At 43.0% G+C, this 21935-nt stretch overlaps 1 protein-coding gene across 1 annotated transcript; it reads left to right on the plus strand.

Annotated features, from left to right (window-relative positions):
- Window positions 1-2267: 2267 nt before the first annotated feature.
- Skp1 (S-phase kinase associated protein 1) lies at window positions 2268-15203 on the plus strand. Its single transcript, XM_050157802.1, has 6 exons — window positions 2268-2423; window positions 5948-6044; window positions 9843-9916; window positions 12097-12240; window positions 13371-13511; window positions 14491-15203. The coding sequence occupies exons 2-6, from the start codon at window positions 5948-5950 to the stop codon at window positions 14524-14526; spliced, it is 492 nt and encodes a 163-aa protein (XP_050013759.1). The 5' UTR covers window positions 2268-2423; the 3' UTR covers window positions 14527-15203.
- Window positions 15204-21935: the final 6732 nt, after the last annotated feature.

The following is a 21935-nucleotide window of genomic DNA, read 5'->3' on the forward strand; positions in this document are numbered from 1 at the left end:
CTGCTCCCAGGTTGGATTACTTACACTGAAAACAGACCCAGCTGCCTCTCCTTGCACTGGGCCAATTAATTATTTTCTTATTCACTTAAAAACATTTTTCCTATTCAGGTTCTTGTTATGTGGTCCTGGCTGTCCTAAAATTATGTAGACTCTCACTAAGGGCAGGGGACAACCTTGAACTTTTGATCCTCCTGCCTCTAGTCCTGAGTGCTGGGATTACAGGAATGTGCCATCATGCCCAGTTTATGGGAGTGTGGGGAATGAAACCCAGGGCTTTGTGCATTCCGGGCAAGCACATCATCCTCTGAACTACGTCCCTGGACCCAGAAGACAGACTTTCAGTAGACTGTAGTGGAGAGCTGAAGAGCTGTGTCTGATTCATGGAAGAGGAAAATTAATATGTGATACATTCCTGTGAATCCATAGCCAAATAGCAGAAAAATATAAAAATCACCCAACTTTTGCCCTAGCTGCTTAGTTCCATTTCTTTCAGGCAAACTATTTCTTGTGCGTATTTTGTGAATTAATTTGCATCTTTAATAGTCTAGGTATGGCAAGGATTGAACCCAGTGCCTGGGCATGGTAAGCTTCAGCACCAAAATCTCCATTTTCTCCTCTAAGCATTTCTTGGTAATTCTAATATCAGAGGCTCTCATCCACCCAGAAAAACAAATACCTATTTGGTGCCAAGCCCTGTACTGGGTTCTTAGGCTAACTTTATGACCTGGCACTGCCTAGTACTGCCGAAGATGCCCACTGTGTGGAGGAAAAGCTCTCCAGTGGGCCTTGCCCCGGAGGCCCAAAGCTAGGAGCTGTGAAGGGCAGGCAGTTCTGCAGAGGAAAAGCCTGAGAACTGTGGCCGTCATCTTCTGTCATCAGCTGTGGCACCTGGCAGACACTGGATACCATAGCCCGCAGACAAAGACCTCGTAATTCAAGCCATTGCTTGGCCTCTCTGCCGAGTCTTGTTCTAGAGAAAACTGTAGTCTCTGGTTTCTTTAGAAGGCCCTGTGTGGAAGCGTCTTTTGTCTTTGTGGTGTCTGGAATACCATCACGTGCTCGCTGGCTAGGTGAGCCAGGCGCCTTGGTGGGGACAGCGATGCTCCCTAGACACAGCAGGGCGGGGCGGGGCAGGGCAGGGCAGGCAATTGCACAGTTCCTGACTGGGGTGAGGCCAGATGGGTGCTTTCAGGCCTCTGCCTTTACTTCAAAGCTGTTTCATCCTAGCGACCTTATCACAGCCATCTCTGAGCGGCCCGTACAGCACAGTCCGTTCAAGCTGGGCTTGGCTGTCCTGGTTCTCTGCTGGATCCCCAGCGCTGGCCTCCTCCCAGCCCCCGCAGGGCCGAGTGCTTGGTTACCCAAAGGATGTGCCCTCACTGCTGTGTCGATGTTTTCTTGGAGCTTCACTGCAACAATGGCTATTTGGGGTCCGGAAGCCTCTTCAGAGGTCGAGGGTAGGAAATAAAGGTTAAAAATACCCAACAAGGTCACTCAGGAGGCTGGCAGATTTCTTTGAGTTCAAATCCAGCCTGGTCTACATGGTGAGACCGATTTCAAAACAAAACAGAATGAGCTATCAGGTCTGTGATCCCAGAGCAGGAGGTGGAGGAGAGCTGAGTTTTAGACCAATCTGGTCTACATAGACAACTTGTGGCAACTCTGTGCTACAAGGGATCCTGTCTCAAAGGATAAAAAAAAACAAAAAAACAAGGAAAATAAAACTTTTAAAATCAAACAAACAGGGTGTACTAAGTCAGGAGGATCCCAAGATCTTAGGCCTGAAGTGACACCTTGTCTCAACACGCCATAAGATTTCTTTAAAAATTCAACATCAGTGGAGTAAGGGTCAAGTCCCGAATCCCCTGGGCAAACACAAGCTCGTTTCTTCGGGTTATTAGGAGGGAAACGACGGTCAGGCTCAGGTGAACCCTCTAAGTGGAACACACACCACCACCCCCACAACCGGTTTTGCGGTTTGTTGTTTCCAGGCTTTTCAGGACTGGGGTCTTTCACGCAGTTTAAGACAGCCCCTGCCTGAAAGACCCTTCGGGTCGTCTTGGTTCCCCAGACGGTGCCGGCGTCCGCAGTGAAGGAGAGCAGGGCTCTCTTGAGGGCAGGGGAGTGAGGTGAAAGCGCTCTCCCACCTAGCCCCCCCTCCGCCAAGTGCCCCTCAGCATCCCTTCCGTAGACCTCGTCGGCGCTCAGGGTCTGCCGCGCCGCCCACCGCCTGCCGTCAGGCGATCTCCACGGCCAGCCCGGACGGCTGTGTGACGTCACGAGCCCGGGGTCCTCGGCGCCCGCTTCCCGCTCCTATAAAGGCTGACGCCGCGCGGCGTTGCTGGAGTGGCCTTGTCCTCCTCTTACCTCCTCTGTGATCGGCGGCCGGCAGCCTCGGGCCCGCGGTCTTGAGACCGAGCACCGTGAGTAGCCGCCCGCGAGCCGGACCGGGACGTGGTCCCTGAAGGGCGGGCGTGGTTGGAGCCCCGAGGTGGCTGTGGCCTGCACGAGGCGGCGGCGGCGGCGGCGCCTCGGCCTGGCGTAGCCTGAAGCGCCGTGGGGCCCGTTGCCGACCCTGGACCGCCGAGAGCGCGAGTCGACCGGGGCAGGGCCGCGCGGCCTCTTGGCGCTCGCCCGAGGAGTCGAAGCTGAGCCCTGTGACGAGCCTGCTCCTCTGAGGGCGGCGCCGGTCGGACCCGAACGTGGCTGCAAGGCCCGGGCCTGCCTCAGCGACAGGCTTGCTGCCCCGCGCTCCAGGGCGGGTGGGGGGGGGGTTCCCGGCCGCCCCAGGTGGTGGGGGTCGTTGCTAGTCGGCTCGATTTGGGGCTCCCTCTCTTCCTCCCGTATCTGGCGCTCCTAGCTCCCTATGGGTCTTGCCTGTTGTACCGCCGAAGCTGCAGGTCCAGACGGGCTAGTTCTTTGCCTTGCTTTGTCGCATCCTGCCGTCTCTGAACTCTCTACTGCCCTAGCCGACCCCGTCATCTGAGGTGTGTGACTTTTTAGGAGCCCTTGACCCTAAAACAGGAGGCGCCTGGGTTTTTTAAGGGCTAGCCTGACACCTGCCCCTTGGTTCACTTTTCATGGAGTCCGCTGGTTCGGGTTGGGGACTGGTCGTTTTTCTTCAGAATGTCCCAGTAGAATGTGTCTGTGCCATAGAACAGTGCGGTCCCTTCCATCCTGCTGACTAGTAAGGTGTCAGAATTTCGAGTCACTTAAAACAGGTTTGTTTTTGTTTAAAGTTTAGGTGTAGTAGAATTTTCTAGGTAGTTTAATTTCCAAGTCCAGGAGCTCAAAGTACTGAAGGGGTTTTTTTTTTGAAAGCATGTCAAATCGAAATCTCATACATTATTACTTAAAAATTTTGCACTTAATTCCAACACAGCACCGAAAGTTAAGTCTAGGATTACAGAGTGCATTGAATTACAGATTAACCGATTGCTTCCCTGTCATTTAATAAGATCCTGGCCCCCGTACAGCAACCTAATACCTGAATTCGACTATGACTAAGCACATCTTTATTTATTGTGGATTATTTCAAGGAAATATGGAATGATGTTACTTTTAAAGTAATTCTGTCAACTACGTAGACTTGTTCTGGAGTGTGCATTCCAGTGCTGGGTACTAGGAAAGAACATGTTTTGCTATTAAAAACTAGCCTCCCTTTATTGTTAACTTTACTGTTGCCTTATCATAGGGGAGGTGTGCTGCTCTGGGCTTCTCTGTTCTGCATTATTGGCAAGCACTAAGTACCATGGAGAAGCAGACATGTTCCTGAGTTGAAAAGTGAAATCTGAGTCTCTCTAACCAGGCATGAGTGAGAGCTGGGTATTTCAGTGGATGATTGGAGAACGGGATTTAGCGCCCCCACCCCATTCCCAGCTTGTTTGCTTGAGGGATGGGTACAAGTGTTGTGAGAGCTGAATGAATATTTTAAGAGATTAGAGTCTTAAGTGTTTGACTCTAAAAGGGGTGCAATAATTACTTTATATGCCAAACCCTATATTTCGTGAAAATTCTCATTGTTTCTTAATACAGCCCAGATCAGAAAGCTTCAGCGGTACCTTGAGTTAATAGTAGTAGTAACACTGAAGAATTGTGTTTACCTCACAATCACAGACCTTAAAGAGTTGCCTGTGAGTTAGGTGTGGTGCATACCTTTAGTCTCTGTAGTGGAGGCACCCTGTCTCAAAAAACAAAAACAACAAAAAAAAGCTGCATGTGAGTTTAAAGAGGTCTTGAATTAATCCTCCTCTTTTGGAGGAATGAGGGAGAGATCTGAAGATAAGAAATTACAATTACAGGCTTAGAGCTTTTAGTTTTGTTTGCTTTTGACTTTCCCTCAAATTCAAGTCATGTTAGTTTTAGTTTGCTTAATTTTTTTATATATGATGTTATATTTTTCCTAATGGCTCATATTTTATCTGAATTGATGAGTTTTTTTTTTTCCGAGTTTTTGGCTGTTGAGTTCAGTTTTTGAGACAGGGTCTCATGAAACCCACACCAGCCTCATACTTCTTTCTATGTGTCAAGAAGATGGCCTAGAACTCCTGATCCTCCTCCTTGCCTAAAGGCTGGGATTATGAGATGTGCTTATATGCACTGGCTCATCTTTTGGCCCGGTGGAGAGGACAGTATTAGGTGGTGGTTACACTACTGAGCTGTAACCCCCGCCTCTTTGGTATTTTATTTTGAGTTCCCCACAGGCTGGCTTGAACTTTGTATGTAATCCCCGGCAGCCCTTGAATTTATGATTCCCCCTGGCCTCGGCCTTCCAAAACTTGGTTATTATGGGACTGATTTCTCTAATCCTGGCTGTTGTGGAACTCACTCTTATAGATCAGGCTGGCCTTGAACTCAGAGACCCTCCTGTGTCTTCCTCCCTAGTGCTGAGATTAAAGACAAACACTTTCAATTTTTTTGAGACAGGTTCTCATCTAGCCCAGACTGGACTTGAACTTGACTCTGTACCTTGCTTCTCAAGTACTGAGTTTATAGGCATATGCTCCCATGACTTAAATGCATTTTCTTGTTTTTGCTTTTTTTTTTTTTTTTTGAGACAAAGTCTTTCTGTGTAGCCGTGGCTACATTTAGACCTGACTGGCTTTGTACTCACAGAAATCTGCCTGTTTGCCTCTGCCTCTTAGAAAGGCATGTGCCACCACACTTGACTTAAAATACATTTTTGAAACAGATTTTTTTATTGTAGGGATTTAGTCAGAGTATCTCAAACTTGGACACCTGAACAGTAAGTAGGTAATGAAAAATTAAAAAGGACTCTTCTAAATTTAAGCTCCTTGTGGGCTTTCGGGATCGTATTGACATCTGCTTATATATGTCTTTTATTTTCTTGTGTGTACTCTTCCGTTTGTTTATGTAAGTGTGCATACTCTATTCTACTCTTTGGAGTAGTTGTTTTTCACTAGTAGGGTTTCACTGTAAGAAATTTATTTGATAGCTTTGTTTATTTTGGACTGACGTCACTCGATCCAAAGGTGGTTGCTATGGCAGTTAATTTTTCATATTGAATGATTACTCAGTGGGGAGCATACAGGAGGAACATGGAAAGCATATATCTTAAAAATTGTGAGGGGTTAGCAAATGGCTCAGCTGCCAAGCATGATGACCTCAGCTTGATCCCTGGAATCCACATAGGGGAAAGAGCGAACTACCTCCTGCAAGTTCTGACCTCCACATGTGTGCTGAGATATATGCACACCCACACATATTCTAAAGTAAATGGCAAATAGAGATAGCTCTTACTTAATACCAGTTGTAAATTCAGAACTGCCTTTAAGTGGACCTGTAAGGCTGTTTAAAAGAGCTATACTTGGGAGTTTTTTGTTTTGTTTGTGAAGAACTTAGAACTGTACAATAGCTCTTAAGTTACTGCTTCCTGACAGACTAGTTGATGAAACATCTTATAGAATTAATTATGTACTTTCTTTAGATGCCTTCGATAAAGTTGCAGAGTTCTGATGGAGAGATATTTGAAGTTGATGTAGAAATTGCCAAACAATCTGTGACTATCAAGACCATGCTGGAAGGTAACTTTATGAAATCTTGGGGGGGAGGGCATGTATCTTAGGATGGTGTCATGTAACCTCCAAGTATTAGGTTTACTTGAGCCAGTCTTTTACAAGCTTGAGAGTGAGAAGGGTGGTTTCCTTTCTGCATTGTATGAATAATGAAACCATAAACTATTAAAGTGTTCCCCCCCCCCTTTTTTAAGATTGCTAGGCATGGTGGCTCACACCTTTAATTCCAGCACTTAGCAGAGGCAGGGGGATATATGAGTTTCAGGCCAGCTAAGACCCACAAACACACAAACATATAGTGTGACCCACAAACACAAAAAAATTATTGTGTGTGTAGGCATGCCATGTTATGCCAGATAATGTATTTCAGGAGTCAGTTTTCTTTCAGCTCTGCTACTCCACCTTGTTGGGGTTTGTTGTTGTGTTTTTGCTTTTTGTCTTAAGAGAGGGTCTGTATAACCCTGACTGTCCTAGAACTCCCTGTTGACCAGGTTGGCCTTGAATTCAGGGATATCTACCTGTCTTTGCTTCCCATGTGCCTCTGCAGTACACAAAGAATGTTGAGATTACATATACAAACAAGCCTTCACATCCAGTCGTCGTCCGTTTGTCCATGTCCTCTCACCCCCTTCCCCCCAAAGACAGGGCTTCTCTGTGTAACAGTTCTGGCTGTCCTGGAACTACTTTGTAGACCAGGCTGGCCTCGAACTACCTGTAACTGCTATCCCAGGCCATCTAGCACCCTCTCTGACCGCTAGACACCAGATATGCAAGTGGTGCACAAACATATGCAGACAAACACCCATCCACATAAAACAACAACAAAAATCCAGTTTTTTGTTTGTTTCTGTTTTTTGAGACAGGGTTTTTCTATGTAACATCTCTGGCTGTCCTGGAACTTGTTTTGTAGACTAGACTGGCCTCGAACTCACAGATCTGCTTGACTCTGTCTCCCAAGTGCTGAGATTAAAGGTGTGAGCTACCACTACCCAGCCAAATTACAGTTTTTAGTAGCTGTTTGTCTAGGTGGGATAGGATTGTAATACCATAACTGGTGAAGATGTAAATGAATTTGAGAGGATTAGAGATAAAAATGACTTTGAACTAGAATTATGTTGGGAGATTCCTTCAAGGGAAGAGGGAACATTTCTAGGTGACTAGAATGCTTGCTGGGTTGTATAACTAATAGAGGTAGGGGTTTTTCTTCTCCTTACAGTACAGGGGCCTGAACCCAAGGCTTTGTGCATAATTAGACAAGTTCACCTGAGGTAGAGAACTCGTAATACTGATTGCACGGGGAATGTCTTCTTTGTGAGTGACTTTTTAAAATAAAAACTGTGAACACATTCTCTTTGGTAATTGGTACATGCCATGTGGCACCTGAAGTCCAATATTCTGGTAACAAACATTGTTGGTCCTTTCTTTTTTGTTTTTTCAAAACAGGGTTTCTCTGTGTCCTAGCTGTCCTGGAACTTGCTCTGTAGACCATGCTGGCCTCGAACTCACTGAGATCCACCTGCTTCTGCCTCCTGAGTACTGGGATTAAAGGCGTGCACTGCTGCCACCACCACCACCAGGCATGATCCTTTCTATTAAGTGTGTAAACCTCTTGATATGTCCTGTAGTCATGGTTTATCAAGTTACCTGCTGATTGAGGGAGTATGGAATGGTCCCAATACAGAGAAAGTGATTCAGGTGTCTTACAAAGGTAGGTGAATGGCTGGAGAGATGGCTCAGTGGTTAAGAGCATTGCCTGCTCTTCCAAAGGTCCTGAGTTCAATTCCCAGCAACCACATGGTGGCTCACAACCATCTGTAATGAGGTCTGGTACCCTCTTCTGGCCTGCAGGCACACATGCCAAATAGAATATTGTATATATAATAAATAAATATTTAAAAAGAAAAACAAAACAAAACAAAAACCCCAAAAAACAAACAAACAAAAAAAAAACCAAAGGTAGGTGAATAACCAACAGCAAACTTGCTTCCTGAATACTTGTTTTGGCAATGGAAGTATTTACTTCATCTTAGTGGTTGTTTGATGTGTTCATCTGTCCTATCCTGCTTCAGAGAAGCATTTGCCAATTTTAAGAGCTTTAGTTGTCTAGAAACTTGTACAGACAGCTTTGCTCTTAGAAGTAAGTAGACTGATAGATAGCAGTAGTTAAAGGAGTCTTTTCCTCTGTATTTGTGGGCTCAAAGCAGCGTGGTTTCATAGGAAGTACCTGCAGCTTATAGGATCCTAGCCTCCTGAGGTCTGGAGTTCTTTGGATTTGGCTTCTTACTGATTTTGTTTTGTATATACAGTGTTTCTGGTTGGTTCCATGTGACTTAAGAACAAAATGAAACTCTTAAACTCAGGGTAATTAGAAGTGAAAATCTTGATATGTATACATTTGGGTTGACTTATTTGTCTAAGATAATGGCCTAAGATATACCATTATCTCACAGGTACCGGCCAGAAGTCCCTGAAACTAAATAGCTTAAAGGAACGTATTTTTTTTAAAGTCTTAAAAACACTGCTAAATTTTAGAGAAGCATTATTATTACTTAAGCCTTCTTCTAAATAGCTTTGTATTTAAATAAAGGTAATATTTTATGTTGTCTGCATTATCAGTATCTGTTACATAAAGAAAGATTTTACCGTGTAGATTCTCTTAACAGTGTTGGGGGGGTTATAAATGAACTTGAGGCTTTTTGTTTTGTTTATGTCTTTGTTTTCTCTAAGGCAGGAAGGAGTGAAAGACAAGTATTGGAGTTACTGGGAGAGAGATAACCTGCTCTTCACCACTCCATTGATACTTGTTATAAAGGACCTTAGTGAGTGCCTTGTGCTCAAGTGCAGTGTCTGGTTTGGTTCTCATCTAGATTTGCAGTACCTACGGGTTGACCTAAGTGTTTTGCCTGCATGTATTTATATACACCCTGTGCATGCAGTCCCTCCAGAGACCAGGAGAAAACATCAGATTCTTCTTGAACTGGAGTTACAGACTGTTGTGTAAATAATGGAGAGGGGAAACCCTGTAACGTTTATTGCAGTTGTGTAGTGGCTGAGGACTATGGCAAAGACTCTTAGGCCAAGGATATCCCCCAAAAGTACTCCAAATATAAGAAACAAGCAAATAAAAAAAAAATTGGGTCATATTTAAAAAAGAGAGAATGGATGGGATTCAGCTTTTCCAGATTGTTCCTTAGTTATTCATACTTCATTAAATCACTGATAGGTATGTGCCCCATGCCCATCCATACTAGATAGTTTTAGGTCTACTTGGCACAAGCTGGAGTAAAATTGAGGAAATGCTTCCACCAGATTGACCTGTGAGTGTGTGTATGGGGGGGATGGGGAGTGTTCCTGATTAATGATTGTTGTGGGGGTGGGCCCATCCCATTGTGGATTTGTCTCACCCCTAGGTGGTAGTCCTGAGTCCTAAAAAAAAAAAAGCTGGCTGAACCAGCACTTGGGAGGCAGAGGCAGGTGGATTTCTGTGAGTTCGAGCCAGCCTGGTCTATAGAGCAAGTTCCAGGACACACAGGGAAACTCCATCTTGAAAAAAAATAAAAAAGGAAGGAAAAAAGGCAAAACAAAACAAAAGCTGGCTGAGCAAGGCAGAGGAGCAAGCGAGTGGTTTCTGCTTCAGTTCCTGCCTCCAGGTTCCTGCCTACTTTTTGATGGGCTGTTACCTAGAAGTATAAGATGAAATAAATTCTCTCCAACTTGCTTTTGGTGTTTTATCACACTAGAAGTCCTGACTAAGTATGTTGTTATGGAGTTGGGAAATAATGGCTTCTCTCTTGCTGGTTTTCTTAGATTTGGGAATGGATGATGAGGGAGATGATGATCCTGTTCCTTTACCAAATGTTAATGCAGCAATTCTAAAAAAGGTAAGTGGTTATTTTGTTTTTGTTTTTCTTGTTTTGGTGTTGGGTATTGAATTTAGGGTCTCAAACATGTTCTGATACTGAGCTACACACCCAGCGCAGGTAAGTTTTGTTTTGCTTTGTTTTTCAAAACAGGGTTTCTCAGTAGCTATGAAGCCAGTCCTGGAACTAGCTCTGTAGACAAGACTGGCCTTGAACTCACAGAAATCCGCTTGCCTCTCTAGTGCTTGTTTTATTTCTTTGGTTTGTGTTTGTTTTGTTGTTGGTTTTTGAGACAGGGTTTCTCTGTGTAGCCCTGTGTGTCCTGGAACTCACTTTGTAGACCAGATTGGCCTAGAACTCAGATAGCTCTGCTTGCCTCTGCCTCTTGAGTGTTGGGATTAAAGGCTTATGCCACCACTGCCAAACTTGGTTTGGCTTTTCTTTTCTTTTTTTTTTTTTTTTTTTTGAGACAGGGTTTCTCAGTAGCCATGGAGCCACTCCTGGAACTAGCTCTGTAGACCAGGCTGGCTTCGAACTCACAGAGATCTGTCTGCCTCTGCCTCCCAAGTGCTGGAATTAAAGGCATGCGCCACCACTGCCCGGCTTGGTTTGATTTTTTAAGATGGGGTCTTGGTTGATAGCTCAGACTGGCCTTCAACTTGGAAGCAATTCTGCTGCCTTGTGGGTGCTAGAATTGCAGGCATGTGCCACCATACCTTTAATGAACTTAACTTTTAGTCTTTCCATTGTTTCTTTATGCAAATGAATAAATTTGTTTTTGTTTGTGTATGGTATGTGTACACTTGTGTTTTGAATGTCTACCTGAAACCAAAGGAGCACATCAGATTTCCTGATATGTGACTCTTATATCCTGAATCTAGAGCTAGACTGGTAACAAACAAGCTTCCCTCCACATACCACATACCACAAGCTCTAGGGATTGCAAGTGCATGTTGTCTCAACTTTTTTATATAGATGCTAAGGATTCAAAATTGGGTCCTTAATGCTTGTTGGGCAAACACTCAAGACAGGGTTTCTCTGTAGCTTTGGAGCCTGTCCAGGAACTAACTTTTATAGACCAGGTTGGCCTCAAACTCACAGAGCTCCACTTGCCTCTGCCTCCCGAGTGCTGGGATTAAATGCGTGTGCTCAGCTTCAGCAAGCACTCTTAGGGCTGAACTGTCTCCCCAGCCCTGCATTTTATTTTATATATGTATATGTATATAGGTGTCGTGCCTTCCTTTGTGTGCCTGGTGCCTGAGGAGGCCAGAAGAGGGCATCAAACCTCCTGGAACTAGAGTTACAGGTGGTTGTGGGTTATCATGTGAGTGCTGGGAATTGAGCCCATGTCCTGTGGAATAGCAGCAAGATGCTCTTAACTACTGAGTACTCTCTCCAGCCTCTCTGATTTTTATTTATATATGCGTACAAGTGTTTTGTTAAGTGTGCCGTCTGCATTCAGTTGTCTGCAGAGGCCAGAAGACAGAAAATACAGGCAGTTGTGAGCTTCCCATTGAGTGCTGGGTACTGAACTTAGGTCTTCTGTAAGAATAGCAAATGCTCTTAATCTCGGAGTCATCTCTCCAGCCTCATGGTTTGTGGGGAGTTTATTGTTTTATGTTTTTGAGACAAGCCTTGCTATCTCAGGCTGGCCTGGAACTCAGACTCCTGCTTTTTTTCCCCAACTGTTTATTAGATTATAAGTATGCCTCAAAACACATGGCCCCTCTACCATTTTTTGTTTGTTTTTAACAGAATCAAGTGTAATGCTATGAATGATTTGGTTACATCTAATAAGATCTTTCATCCTTAAAAGTTAAAAAGATTATTTAAGCTTCATTTTTATCTTTCGAGCTTGACTGTCAGAGGATGTGGGGTGGGTAGTGGGAGGATCAGGAGTACAAGGTAATTGGCACAACTAACAAGTTTAGGGCCAGCAAGATAACTTAATGGGTAATGCCTCTTCCTGCCAAGCTTGATGGTCTGAGTTTGGTCTGTGAATCCACATGGTGGAAGTAAAGGCTCAGTTGTCCAACCTTCCTGTGTGTGTGTTTGCAATAAGCAAACTTTGTTTTTAAAAGTTGACTCTAACTTTTTGTTAGATCACCCTTTAGGTAATTCTTATCCCAGTGTAGGATTGATGCTCCCAGCATTAAACTGAAAGTCTTGTAACAGAATGTCAGAAGAATTTGTTGTTGTAGGTCATTCAGTGGTGCACCCATCACAAGGATGACCCTCCTCCTCCTGAGGATGATGAGAACAAAGAAAAGCGGACAGATGATATTCCTGTTTGGGACCAAGAATTCCTGAAAGTTGACCAAGGAACACTTTTCGAACTTATTCTGGTATGTTACTGGTATATAATAAGGTAGTTCTGTTGCAGAGTCTTTACCCCTTAAGGGTTAAATTTGCTAGGTGCATTGATCCTCAGCTGTGGATAGTCTCTGGACTCATGCAATACTACATATTAGTAGTTACATTAAATTTAAACGGTCCAAGCACTTTTGGGAGGTAGAAATGTCAGGTCAGATAAGTAAAACTCTTTTGCTGTGTCAAACTCACTTTAAGTAAACTGACACAATTAGAATTAAAGATGAAAAAAGAGTATGCTAACACAATTCAAAAGAAAGCTAGAATGGTTATATTTTGGAGCTAAAGAGGGCTGTTTCATAATGATAAGGGGATTGATTCGTTAAGAGTATATAGTTATAAACACCTACCTAGAAGCAGATCTTCAAAAAGTGGAAAAAGTAAAACATAAAGTTCAAGACACAGTTGTTCAGTCATAAGACATTTCCTTACTATTTCTCAGTAATTATGACAAGTGGACACAAAACCAGTTCAGAAACACTGTTGAACAGCTTGTCTTAATTGGCACGTAGGCTCTTATATTTAATAACAGCCATATAAATTCTGGTCAAGATAGACCAAGTTGTGGACCATAAAAAGCTCAGATTTAAAAGTATTCAGGTAATACAAAGTATCTTATCTGACCTCAGTGATAGAAGCATAAAACATGTCTAAAGCTGGGTATGGTGGTGCATACCTTTAATCCCAGACAGAATACAGAAGGTAGAGGCAGATTGAGCTCTGAGTTTGAGGTCAGCCTGGTCTACATAGCAAGTTTTAGGACATTTAGGGATATGTAGTGAGACCTTGTCTCAAAATAAAATCTGGAAAAAAAATTACAAATATTTGAAAATTCAGTAATTTCCTAGTTATTTATAAGCTAAAGAAAAATTTTTAATTAGTATTCTTAACTGAATTGAGATAAAACAATTAAAATCTGGGATAAATGTAAAGCAGTATATAAGAGGAAAGTTAGTGAAAGATGAAGTTAATTAAAAGTAATTAGGATTAAAGGGCAGAGAATTTCATAGAGTTCATTAAAAGATGTATCATTTTAAACTCAATGTAGATTGTTAATCATGCAAATGTTCAGTACACATGACTAAAAACCATCTGTCATTTACAGGCTGCAAACTACTTAGACATCAAAGGTTTGCTTGATGTCACATGCAAGACTGTGGCCAATATGATTAAGGGGAAAACTCCTGAGGAGATTCGTAAAACCTTCAATATCAAAAATGACTTTACTGAAGAGGAAGAGGCCCAGGTATTTTTGATAACATTTTAAAAGGACACTGAACCTCAGTAACATAAAAGAAAAAAAGGATGCCTATCATGAAGTCTTGGGCTAGGGCTATAGCTTATTGGTGCACTTACCTAGGATGCCTTTTAAATGCCTTGATAGCAACCAAGTGTGAAGGCACATGCCTTTACTCTCAGCACTTGGAAGACTGAGGCAGGCTGTGAGTTTCAGGACATCCAGGGCTGAGAAAACAAAACCCAGTAACAAAGTCTTGATACAGAGAGATAATGTGTACCTCTTATTACTTCTGGTCTGTCTCTGAAACTGAGTACTTAGAGGATACTGTTCTTTTGACGACTTTTTTTTTTATTCATGTGTGTGAGCGTGGTGGCCGAAAGAGGGCATTGAATCCCCTGGAGTTAGAGTTACAGGTGGTTGTGGGGCAGGAACTAAATGAAAACAGCATTCTTAACCTCTGAGTCATGTCCAGCCTCTTGAACGATTTATTTTTTTTGTGTGTTTTTTATGTATATGAATGCTCTGTCTTCATACAGACCAGAAGAAGGACTCTAATCCCATTATAGATGGTTGTGAGCCACCATGTGGGTATTGAAGATTAAAGTTAGGATCTCTGGAAAAGCAGTCAAGTGCTCTTAACTGCTGAGCCATCTCAAAAAAAATGGATTTGGGGTTCTTCATTACCAGATTATAGATTTTTTTACCTAGGACGTTTGTACAGGCTATAAATGTTGGCTTTAGAAAGTGGAGGCTGATAATACAAGAGTGGATGAGTTTAGTGTGCTTGCCAGTTTAGAGAGTGGGATTTAGAGAGTTGTATTTGCTGTTTGACAGTGGGAATCATCAAGTCTACTCTTAATTAGCCTGGTATTTTCCCAGCTCACCTGCCCTTCTCACATCACAGAGACTACTGATGATACAGTATAGGCAGTGCTTAGCCATCTCAGAAAACCACTCAAGGTACTTCCTTGTCTGTCTCTTCTAGGTACGCAAAGAGAACCAGTGGTGTGAAGAGAAGTGAAGTGCTGTGCCTGACACTGTAACACTAGAAGGGTTGTTCCAAATGCTAGTTGCACTGCTCTGTTTATAATTGTTAATATTAGAACAGTAGACAAACGCAGTCTCGTCCCCACTGCATGTGTAGTTCCAGTACAGATCTGACCTATGGCTGAGTTTTTGTTTTTGTTTTTTTCAGTATTCTGAATAAAACTGAACTTTTGGGTTCTCTGTGGAAAGTGGCATTTTGGGCTTTTCCTCTTTCTGTAATGTGATTTCTGCCTAGTTCATTGTCCAGTTAACTTCAGTAAGCCTTTGAAAGTTGGCATTGTAAATAAAACAACTTATGAGAAGTATTCTGAAATAGAATTAATAAAACATGGTCTTTGTTCATGAGTTGGAAACTGGAACAAGGGAACTTGAAGTCAATGTTGCAAGTGGAGTTGTTAAGATGTGTTCCAGCCTCTTTGCTGCTGGTAAGCTTGTATACAGCTGGGCTCTCTTAATTGGATCTGAGGACTTGTTTTGTCTTATCCACCTCCCCATTAATTTTTAATCTCAGCTTTGAATATGTTGCCTAGAGATTTAGTTTACTACCCATTTTGGTTTGGGAGGAGGGCTGTACCTCGACATTTGTTAGCTTTTCAAGGGGCTGTAACTAGATATTTGTTAGCTTTTCAATTAAAAATGACACTTACTTCATGTGGTATGTCATCTTTTTGTCATTGTTCCTACATGGGGAAAGACAGTACTTGCATGTAAAAAGTAATTTAATCCTTAGCATTAAAGTGTATGGCAAAACTCAGAAAACAGACATCCTGAAGTGCAAGATGCTTTTCAATAAAAAGTAATGCAATAGGTAGTAAACAGTTGCTTTTGTGAATGTAAATGTGTCTTCACTTAAATGAACTAAGTTTAGTCAGTTTTAGTTGACGAGAATCTTAGGTGGTTTGTCTTTCACTGGAGGCTCTTAACATTTATGCAATTACTTGACACCAATGCTTAGTCCTTTTTTCTTTCTATTTATTTATTTATTTATTTATTCATTCATTCATTTATTTATTTATTTTTGGTTTTCGAGACAGGGTTTCTTTGTGGCTTTGGAGCCTGTCCTGGAACTAGCTCTGTAGACCAGGCTGGTCTCGAACTCCCAGAGACCATAATGAGCCGGGCCATGGTGGAGCACGCCTTTAATCCCAGCACTCGGGAGGCAGAGGCAGGCGGATCTCTGTGAGTTCGAGACCAGCCTGGTCTACAGAACTAGTTCCAGGACAGGCTCCAAAGCCACAGAGAAACCCTGTCTTGAAAAACCAAAAAAAAAATAAAAAAAATAAATAATAATAAAATAAAAATATTTTAATGACATTTTAATTTTATGTGTGTACATGCATGCTTGGTGTATGCACCGTGGCACACTTGTGTTGGTCAGAGAATGACTTTGAGAGTCTCTCCTGCCACCTGTGTAGCTCAAGTTGTCACACTAGGTAGGAGGCACCTTTATTTACTGAGCCGTCTTGTTGGCTTGTGCCTCTCCCCTTTTATGCATTGCTTAGTTCCTAAGACATAACTGTTCAACCATTATTTCTAGCTTCCCTTTTATGGTACTTTGTTGTACAACCTTTTTTGAACCTAGGGCCTTGTACATGCTAAGTGCTCTGCATCTGAGCTATCTTCTCGTTTTTTAAAAAAAGATTTATTATGTATACAACATTCATGTATGCTTGCATGCCAGAAGAGGGCACCAGAGCTCATTATAGATGGCTGTGAGCCACCATGTGCTTGCTGGGAATTGAAGTCAGGACCCCTGGAAGAGCAGTCAGTGCTCTTAACCTCTAAGCCATTTCTCCAGCCCCTTCTACACAGAGAAAGCTGTACGAATGTCATAATCCTGTTTCAGACTGGTTCTGTCTTCTTTAGTGTACGATACTCTTTGATTTGAATTTGAAACCTTTGTTAAAATATAAAAATATAGCTGGGCAGTAGTGATAAAAAGCAGAGGTGGCCAGCCTGGTCTACATAGTGAGTTCCAGGATAGCAAAGACTACACGCAGAAACCCTGCCTTGAAAAAATAAAAATAAATAAAAATATATTGTCTGAGTAGATGAAAGCAGTTGCTGCCAAGCTGGTTGACCTGAGTTTGATCCCCAAGAAGTCAAAAGATGGAGAAAACCAATTCCTGCACTGCCACTTGCACACATGGTGCGCGCACGCGCACACACACACACACACACTCTTAAAACTGTGAAAATAAAGCAGCCCAAAAAGTTTAAGATATTTATTATCTGGAATTCTTTTAGAAACAGCATTGTTCTCTGTGATTAATCTTAAGAAATATGCCTCACCCTATTGTGTTGGTTCAGTGAGGAAGGTAACATTCAGTGTTGCCAGAAGTGTCTCACTTGCCAGTTATTACTATAATAAGCACATTTACCCAGCAGTCCTGCTTGTGCCAGGAAAAGCCCAAGTCTTCACTAAAGCTCTAGGATTGCTGATATATATACCATGTTTATAAAGCAGGTGTCAGCTACTAGGAAAAAGAGCTTGTCTATGAGCCTTTTTTGAGGCAAGAGGGACAAATGCCAGGTCTTGATGTGTGGCCCAAGCTGATCTCTCAATTCATGGACATAGTAGTCTTACCCTAGCATCTCCAGTGACTGGAATGGGGGTGGTTTACATCATCTGACTTCATTCTTTGTTGCTTTGTGAATTAGTAAACCCAGGAATTGTGAGGGCAGGAGTAAGGACATCTGTATTCCAAAGATGGAGTGGGCAGAGAAAATGAGTTTGTGTTCTCTCCTTGACTTTTTGAAAACTATAACCTAAAAGGTCTTTCTTGTTTGCTCTCTTAGATATGAGTCTCACTATATAATATAGTGGCTTGTATTAGACTTCCCATCTACCAAGGAGCTGAGCTCTTAACTGCCCAAAAGTCTCAGTATGATTTCTACTGTTTTTTTGTTTGTTTTGTTTTGTTTCTCTGTGTAGTCCCGGCTGTCCTGGAACTTGCTCTGTAGACTCTGCTGAACTCAGAGATCCCGCCTGAGTGCTAGGATTAAAGGTGTGCACCACCACTGCCTGGCTTTTCCTCCCTTTTTCTAACACTGGCCTGAAGTGGCACTTGACGCCGGAGTCTTGCCTCCACTGCTTTGAGCCTGCATGGCCCTGAACAAGTTAAAAAGGTTATCTGTGATTTTGGCCTTTCCCTCTTTTTTTTTTTTTTTAATGATAGTTGATTCAAAATTTGGAGCATTACTGTTCCATGCATTCTTGTATAAGGATCAGAAGTGAAAAAAATCCCACAAAGTACATGAGTTAGGCACAGAATGATAACAAAGGGAAGCTTGTGGCTTTGGTATTTGAACCCAGGGGTTTTGTGTATGTCAGGTGAGTCCTCTACCTAATGGAGCTACAGCCCCAAACCAGGAACCAAGAACATCAAGGTTTTTTTTTGTTTTTTTCTTTCTTTTTTTCTTCTTCTCAAGACAGGGTTTCTCTGTACCTTTGGAGCCTGTCCTGGAACTAGTTCAGCTGGCCTTGAACTCAGAGATCTGCCTGCCTCTGCCTCCGGAGTGCTGGGATTAAGGGCGTGTACCACCACCACCAGGCATCCAAGGTTCTTGATTAACCTTCAGGCTTAATTAGAAAACTGCTTTTGTGGGGGGGAAGAGGGAGGGTTTCAAGACCAGGTTTCTCTGTGTAGATTTGGAGCCTATCCTGGCACTCACTTTGTAGATCATGTTGGCCTCAAACTTAGAGAGGCCTGCCTCTGCCTCCCAAGTGCTGGGATTAAAGATAAGTGCTTGTTATTTTAATAGCAAAGAGGAAGGTGTTGGCAGATTGGTTACTGCCAGGTAGAACTCAGGTAGATGCCAGATGTCATCCTATCTGCCTCTCCCTCATGTATCTAAGGTAGACTCCAACTCAGTGTATATCACTGTTTTCTTCTGTGTTCACCCAAGTACCGGATTACAGGACTGGAACCCCTGGGGAACATCAGGAAAGTTCTGAAGAGACTCAAGAAAACTAAGATAGCCTTTCTAACTACAGGGAAAAGCCAGCTCAGCTTTATGTAATTAATTTGACATCTTAGTTGAATTCTTTGACACATTGGCTTGACAAGTAGGATTTGATACGGCTTTGCAGTTCTTGCCCCTTCTGTTTTCCTTGGAACAGATGCAGGAGAACAGAATGTGAAGTGCTGTCTCGTTTCTCTTTATTTAGGCTAGGCCTTTCTATCACTCTTCATTGTTCCCTGGACAGAGAAAGGCAGTATTTCAGAACCTACTTTCACAGCCAAAAGGAAGTTTAGATACAGGTGTAGCTCAGAGAGTTGTCACTGAGCTTGGAAAAGAGGAAAACTTGTGCCTTCATACTGGCAGGTACAGGAAGGCCCTGATAGCATGCTGGGCTCAACTCTCAATGTGTCCACTCAACAAAGGATAGGAAACAGCTGCAGCAGAGGGAGCAGTTAAGAATGGATTGCAGGGCAGCGTCGGTGGTGGTGGTGCATGCCTTTAATCCCAGCACTCAGGAGGCAGACACAGACGGGTCTCTGAGTTCGAGGCCAGCTTGGTCTACAAGAGCTAGTTCCAGAATATCCAGGACTGTTCCACGGAGAAACCCTGTCTACGGGGAAGTCTTAAGTATACCAGTTGTCATGGAATGGGTCAGAAAGACTAGGGGGATATCCTGTTCTCTAATGTCTCTGAAAATTGGGTTGGTTCTTGGCTGGCCATGTGAAGTTGAATTAGGTTTGCATTCTCAAGTCCTTAAGACCTCCTCAGGTCTCAGGAATGTAGTGTTGTGATTTGGGAGGTTTCAGATTTTGTTTGGAGTCTGTTTTTCTAAATAGTTGTTCTGATCCTAACAAAGTTGCCAATGTGTCCTGCTGCCACACATACCAGCCCTGCACCCTACAAAGAGTGTATTGTTTGTGTATCCAGTGTACTCTAAAGGACACACCAGATCAAATACAAAAAAAATCCCAACTTGTACCTGGTGAGGATGTAGTTTGTTGGCCCACCCCCACCCCGCACCCAGGTGAGGGTGGGGGGATGACTGGGCCCACAGCCAGAGCAGAATTCTTTAAAGTGGGACAGGTGTCTAAAGATTGTCTGGTCATTTTTAGTATCCTCCCCAAAAGAGGTAAAAGTCCAGGACTGCAGTTTCTAGTGGTCTACATACTTTGGGATGTAAATCCAAATGATGTTCCGTGAACTGAAAGCTGCAATTCAGGATAATGGTCTGGTGGCTGTCCTTGAAAACTTTTTATCTAATGGTTGACCTGAGGTGGTGTTGATACCATTTACATTCATGATAGAGCTCTAGAAGTTAGCAGCACAGTATAACATGGTAGGACTTGGATGTTTATTCAGACGTCAGAGGTTTCTATAAAACTGGGAAAAAATGCTTGAAAGTGCCTTAGCAGGCAGTCCTTGTAAGTAGTCTGTGTATAGGGAGCTGAAGAGATAGCTCTGTGGTTAAGAACATATTGGCTGCTCTTGCAGATGTCCTGAATTCAATTCCCAGCAACCACATGGTGCACTATAACTATCTATAGTGAGATCTGATGCCCTCTTCTGGCATTAAGACATACATGCAGATAAAACATTCATACGTAAAAATAAGTATTTTTAAAAAGTCAGTGGATTGCTTATTTCCCTTGAAATCAGAATGGGGTATCATTTCTCTCTGTCCTTAGAGGAAAACAGATTCAGAATACATTTCAGGTTGTACTTTCCAGTGTCTGGATGGCAACTCATTGGTATGCAGAGGTACTGGGGAATAGGCTGGCCTGCCTTGATTGTAATGTCAAAGGATTAAGAGTAGAGCTTGGAAAGTGAGATTAGCTGTGATGATCAGGACCAAGCCCCTGTAGGAAATGCTGAGAGTGATTTTTGGTTTTTGCAGCTTGGCAGTCTTGGGATCTTTGTACACACAGGGAATACACTCCATGTTTGGTGACAGCTAAGAAGAAAAGAAGCATTTGGAAGGCACTGTTAATTGAATCAGCTTACTACTCAGTCAGGCTTTGAAAAACAAACCCAGTAAAAAGTATCTTTATTCTCTTGCTTAAAAAAGTTTTTCTATGATAATGCGTTAATACAAAAATATTTTGGATACTACATCAGGTTTTTTCTCCTTTTTGAGACAAGGTCTCTCTATACAACCCTGGCTGTCCTGGAACTCAGAGAGATCCACCTGCCTTTACCTCCCAAGTATTGGGATTAGAGGTGTGAACCACCACATTCCAGCAATCTTTTCAACACCTGTAACACACTACACTAGAAACATGATCTTTGGATTGAGAAACCAGTGGTTAAAGTAGGAACTAAGGCGCTTTTTTTTTTTTTTTAAAGGTGTGTAGAATATATTGGTAGCCCCTTTTCTTTGGATTCAGGCTATATACAGTGAAAAGAATTTTTAAAAAAAGTTAAAACTTGTTTTTCAAGGCTCAGGGTTAAGTTTGGCTCAAAAAGGGTTTCTAGAATGTGGCAAAGAACCATGCCCACCACAAGAGGTTTTATGGACTCCTTGCTTTAGTTGTAACATCTCTTCCTTCCTGCAGCCCCACAGAGAAACTGAAGCTGGCCAGTTCTAAATGCTGAAAGATGGGCTCTGGCGGTTGGGGGATTTGGGATTTGCTCTCCCACAGCTGCCCAGGAGCTGTGACTCAGCTGACATAGATGAGCCTGGGAAGGGTGCGCACTGGAGTTCAGCCAACTTCAATTTATTGACTATAGTTTCTAAGGCTGGTGAGTTTCTCAGGAAAGATTTCCAAGTCATTCTAATTAAAGCTGAGTACTGTCCACCAGTAGGTAGGGTTGGTATTACTTTGTTGCCTAGGCTGAAAGACCTTAAACCTAACCTATCCCATTTCCTCCTCTTGCAAGCTCCTGGGAAGACAGTAAGAAGCTTCCTCTGACCCAGCTTATGAACAGCAGCTGTTCTTTGTAAACAGAGCTTCTCTGCTCCTTAAGAGAGAAGCGTTATTTAGACTCTTGTGGCTGGTGACCAACCACAAAATCATCTTGTGTGATAAAGCAGGTATTCTTGGTCCAAGAAGTATTGGCATGGAGAAGGTGTGGCAGAGGACAGGCATTTGTAGAGAAGGCAGCTGAACTCCGCCAGTCCAGCTCATCTGACCTGCAGCAAAAAAAAACCAAACCAAACCAAACAACTGTAGGGGCATCCAGCTAACAAGGCATGACAAAAAGAAAAGGTATGGCTACCATAGGTACCAGGATGCCCTTCGGGAAACGATACAGCTGCACAGATATGATCCCTACCACGTGACTTGATGGCCTCCAGTTCTGGGAGTAGTTTAAGCAGCCTTTGAAATCTTCAGCACCTGGAGAGGACCCCTAACCAGTTCCGTGATCTGGTCTTGTTGTTGCCTCCTCTTGAGTTAGGGGTGGGCCCCTGGAGCAAGC

This window comes from Alexandromys fortis, unplaced genomic scaffold, assembly GCF_014885135.2.
Source record: "Alexandromys fortis isolate MF-2015 unplaced genomic scaffold, M_Fortis_MF-2015_v1.1 scaffold_103, whole genome shotgun sequence".
Classification (NCBI taxonomy): Eukaryota; Metazoa; Chordata; class Mammalia; order Rodentia; family Cricetidae; genus Alexandromys; species Alexandromys fortis.